This window comes from Saccopteryx bilineata, chromosome 3, assembly GCF_036850765.1.
Source record: "Saccopteryx bilineata isolate mSacBil1 chromosome 3, mSacBil1_pri_phased_curated, whole genome shotgun sequence".
Lineage (NCBI taxonomy): Eukaryota > Metazoa > Chordata > Mammalia > Chiroptera > Emballonuridae > Saccopteryx > Saccopteryx bilineata.
The window spans coordinates 85,871,348-85,875,377 of NC_089492.1; the positions used below are offsets into that span (position 1 = coordinate 85,871,348).

Consider the following 4,030-nt stretch of genomic DNA (forward strand, 5'->3'; position numbering starts at 1 on the left):
GCTGTGCTTGCCACTGCCAATTCAGCATAGACGTGGCTTTGTTAGTGTTTCCTTTATTATAAAGCACTGAAATAAGTTAAATAAACAGGTGGGAGCCTGGGCAGTCCCCCAGCCAGTTTCTCCACAGCCCCTGGGAGCAGTGGAAGGGAATACAGGGCCCTTCTCACTGAGCTCATGAAGTGCATCAGTCAAGGCAAGGCCTCCTGGTCCATATGGGCACCCCGCCTATGGGGTTTGGACTGGTCCATATAGTGCCTAGGTTAGTCTATGTGGAGCCCCTGGCCAGCGGGGGAGGAAGGAGAACGTGGCTTCTGGTCCATCTCTATAAAACAGACAGGAGGATCAGGGCCATATGGCCAAGAGAGAAGGACCTAGTTCAGGGTGAGTCTGTATGGAGAGTCCGGCTACCAGTGGTGCCCAGGGCTGTTGGACCCCGAGAGCTCAAAACAGAGGCGGGACTATGAGGTGGGGCCCAGCCCTCAGAGGTAGAGAGGCCAGGCCCTCCGGTGCCACCATGCCCATGCACCTTCTGGTGGCGTTTGTAGTTGTCCCAGTGGCCTGTGGTGTAGGCGCAGGTGGCACAGCGGAAAGGCTTCTCGCCTGTGTGGCGCAGCATGTGACGTTTGAGGTTCATGCTCTGGTTGCAGCTGTAGTTGCAAAGGCTACACCGAAAAGGTTTGTCCCCAGAGTGGATGCGACCGTGACGCTTGAGGTTGGCGAGGTTGCCACAGGCATAGGGGCAGAGGGGGCATTTGTAGGGCTTCTCTCCTGTGTGGACACGCTGGTGCCGTTTCAGGTTATCCAGATGAGCAGAGGCATAGGGACAGCGGGCACAGCGGAAGGGCTTCTCACCACTATGTGTCTTCATGTGCCGGGCCAGGTGGTTAGGATAGTGAGTGGCAAAGGGGCAGAGGCTACAGGCAAAGCCTTTGTCACTGGGACCCTGGGGCCCCCCACTGGCACCTCCTCCAGCCTCTCCTTGCATGCAGCGCCCACACATGGCAGCTCCCAGCCGGCTCCCCTCCCCCTCCTCCAGTTCTTGTCCACAGTTCCGGCAGGTCCAAGGGAACAGCAGTTCTGGCAGTGGTTCTGATCCAGTTCCACATAGGCCCTCCCCTTCACCCCTCAGCTGCCCACAGTCTGGCAGGAAACTGGCACCACCTGGCGGCATGTGGAGGCTCAAATCTGGAAGCAGCAGAGCATCTGTAGGGACAGAGACCTAGTGAACCCATGTACCCCTAGGGCCACCCACCTGTGTCCCAGGTTCTGTGGTCCCTAGTGTTTTTACCTTCAGGTCGCCTGGGCACTGTCTCCTCCTGCTCTGTGGGACTGGGAGGCCGGGTTGGACGAGGAGCACAGCAGCGGAAGCCACAGGTCGGGCAGGGAGGAGTGGGGGGCCCTGCATGGGTGCGCTGATGCCGCCTCAGGTTGCCCAGGCTGCTGCAGGCAAAGGGGCAGTGGGGACAGCGGTAGGGCTTCTCGCCAGTGTGGGTGCGGGTATGTCGTGTCAGGTTGACGAGCTGGGCTGAGGCGTAGGGGCAGCGGCCACAGCGGAACGGCTTCTCCCCGCTGTGTGTCTGCATGTGCCGCTTCAGGTGGCTCGAGTAGTGGGACACGAAGGCGCAGAGGCGGCATGAGTATAGTAGCCGTGGGGGCAGCGGGGCCCCCCCACCCGGCCCTCCTGCCCCACAACACGGCCCCTCACCTGTCGGCCCCCCACACAGCTGGCAGGCTGGGCCTGGCCTCTCACCCCTGGCCTCCCCTGGACCCCTGGCTGGCTCCTCAACTTCACTCTCGGCACTTAGTGCCCGGCCGCCCCCAGACTCATCGTCGCTCAGCCCATAGGGAAGCCCAGGCCTGGCCCCCAGAGAGTCTCCTGGTGAGACAGACATGAGAAGAAACATCAACATTGGGTAGGACCAGACTCCAATGCCCTTTCTTACTTTTGGTCTTCCTATTTGCTTGGCCCCACCCTTCTCTTCAGTGATACCAAAAATTAAATATGAATTTTCTATTGCTGAACCTGGACTAATTTAGTGAAGACAGAGTTGTGTCTAGTTACACTTAATGAAAAAAGATTAAGGGCTCACAGTAGATAGACCACAATGAAATGAATCAATAATGTAGTAAACTGATTCTTAGGGTAAGAAAGTAAAAATACACCAGGCAGAGGCCTCAGACCTTTCCTAAGCTCTATATGAGTAAGGTCCCTTTTAGTACAGACCTGATTATAAAATAAACTGAAGAGTAAGGTAAAATGTAGAGGGAGTATAAACCTAGTAATGCATGTAATACCACTTCTAAGCCTAAAAGATAGATTCTTTTACATAGGTTCCTTTAATGACTTTCAAAAATATTAAGTGGCATGAATAAGTAGGTAGTGCAGCAAATTAGGATGGGGTGATGCTAAGATCACAGGGGAGAGGTATTGTGGAAGGATACTTGAAGGCAGAGACAAACCTCAATACAAAAGGAGCTTATGCTGCAGATGAAAGGGAGATTAGACCTAAGTAATTCAGCTTGTATGAGAAGTTGCTTCTCTGAACCTCTCAGAAGTAAACTCAAAAGAAATGGGCTATGGAGTAGGACAAGGTTATAAAAAGGACATTTACTTTTAACCAATGACATGTCCACCGTCCTATTCATACCACCTTTGGACCAGGCCCCAGAACTTCACCTCAACAAAGTGATAGAGCTGACTGGACAGTTAGGCAAATGAAACTAGCTCAAGTCCAATCTAAACCAGCCCTAGTTTGTGGCAGTAAATGGTGTTTTGCTCACTGGCATTAAACTCTAACCCACCATGAAGGACAGGTTTCAGCTATCACTTAATCCTTACCCAAGTCTCTAAAACCCACCTTCAGAGTCTCTCTCGAAGCCCATGAGCTGGTCGCTGTTGTCGTCACCTTCCTCCTCTTCCTCTTCCTCTTCCTCCTCAAACTCCAGATCCTGGCCTAGTAGCAAATCACTCTCCAACACTAGAGCCCCAGGTCCTTCTTCGAGGGAGTCTTCGGTATCCACTGAATAGGGGTTGGAAACGTAGATGTCCCCTCAGGACCCGTGCCCATTATCCACACCGGGATGCCTGACCTCGTAGACCTTACAGCACAGACTTGTAGACCCTCCCGGGTTCCCTTAGTACCTCGGTGGGAAGCTTCGAGTCCAGGTCGCCCACCCCATCTCTTAGGAGTCCCCTTCCACTCCGACCTGAACCCACTCCATTGACCCCACCCCCGCTCTTCCCCCTCACATCACGACCCCTGACCTTTGACCCCCTCGCATTTCACGGGCTGCGGGTGGCTTTGCTTCCTTCGGGGCATCGTGACCGGCTCCAGCCCTACGCCGCCTCTGGCCTGCGGCCGCCCGGCCCCGCCCCTCCCAACTCGGCCTGCCGCCTGCCCTTCCTCTCAGGGCCCACGGGCCGCCCCCATGCAGCGGCGCGGGCCCCGGGTAGACCCCGGCCCTGGCCCCGCCGCCCAGCTCAGGCCGCTCCCGCCGCCACCGCCGCGTCCATTCATGGAGCCCCCTACCCCCCTACGGAGACCAGCTGGTACCTCCGTACTCGCTTCCGCTTCCGCTACCGCAGAGCCGCACGGGACGTGTAGTCCGCGGACTGCAGAGGCAACAAGGCTTTCCCAGCGTGACCAGGAAGTGATTGTGACAAAAAGAAGTGGGAGAGCCAATCAGAGATCAGATTAAAAAAAGGTTGGCGAGGACCAAAGCGGGGCCACTGGCTTCGTCTTGTATGCCACCTGGCTGATCCTGAACCCACTCTGAGGGAACGAGGAAATTATTCCTGACTGCAGGAAGGGGTGAGGATGAGCTGACATGACACTCTAGCCAGCCTGCCAGCAACTCAGGGAGTTAAAATACCTGGGCCCCTTCTCCCTGACACACAGGGTCGCACATGAGACACACACACAAACGTACACATTGGCTAGGCAGAGCTACTAATGGCGTCAAGTATAAAGGCTGAGCAACCTGGATGGCCCAGACACGACGACAGCAAAGAAAGGACACCAGGGCGCAA

At 55.8% G+C, this 4,030-nt stretch overlaps 1 protein-coding gene across 2 annotated transcripts; it reads right to left on the reverse strand.

Moving 5' to 3' along the window:
- Positions 1–35: 35 nt before the first annotated feature.
- On the reverse strand, positions 36–3,546 carry ZNF513 (zinc finger protein 513). Of its 2 annotated transcripts, none has more exons than XM_066266767.1 (4): positions 3,266–3,546; positions 2,859–3,020; positions 1,289–1,876; positions 36–1,203 (listed from the first exon to the last, which is right to left on the reverse strand). In XM_066266767.1, the coding sequence occupies exons 1-4, from the start codon at positions 3,318–3,320 to the stop codon at positions 377–379; spliced, it is 1,632 nt and encodes a 543-aa protein (XP_066122864.1). In that variant the 5' UTR covers positions 3,321–3,546; the 3' UTR covers positions 36–376. The 2 variants fall into 2 exon arrangements, with proteins under 2 accessions (XP_066122864.1, XP_066122865.1); XM_066266768.1 differs by lacking the exon at positions 3,266–3,546 and adding an exon at positions 3,143–3,227 and having other exon boundaries at positions 38–1,203.
- Between the last annotated feature and the right edge of the window lie 484 nt (positions 3,547–4,030).

Excerpts from the sequence above, each read along its gene's own strand:
- ZNF513 (XM_066266767.1), bottom strand. The coding sequence starts at position 3,320 with ATGCCCCGAAGGAAGCAAAGCCACCCGCAGCCCGTGAAATGCGAGGGG. Across the intron at positions 3,021-3,265 it reads GAAATGCGAGGGGGTCAAAG|TGGATACCGAAGACTCCCTC; the intron begins GTCAGGGGTCGT and ends ACCCCTATTCAG. Across the intron at positions 1,877-2,858 it reads CTTCGAGAGAGACTCTGAAG|GAGACTCTCTGGGGGCCAGG; the intron begins GTGGGTTTTAGA and ends CTGTCTCACCAG.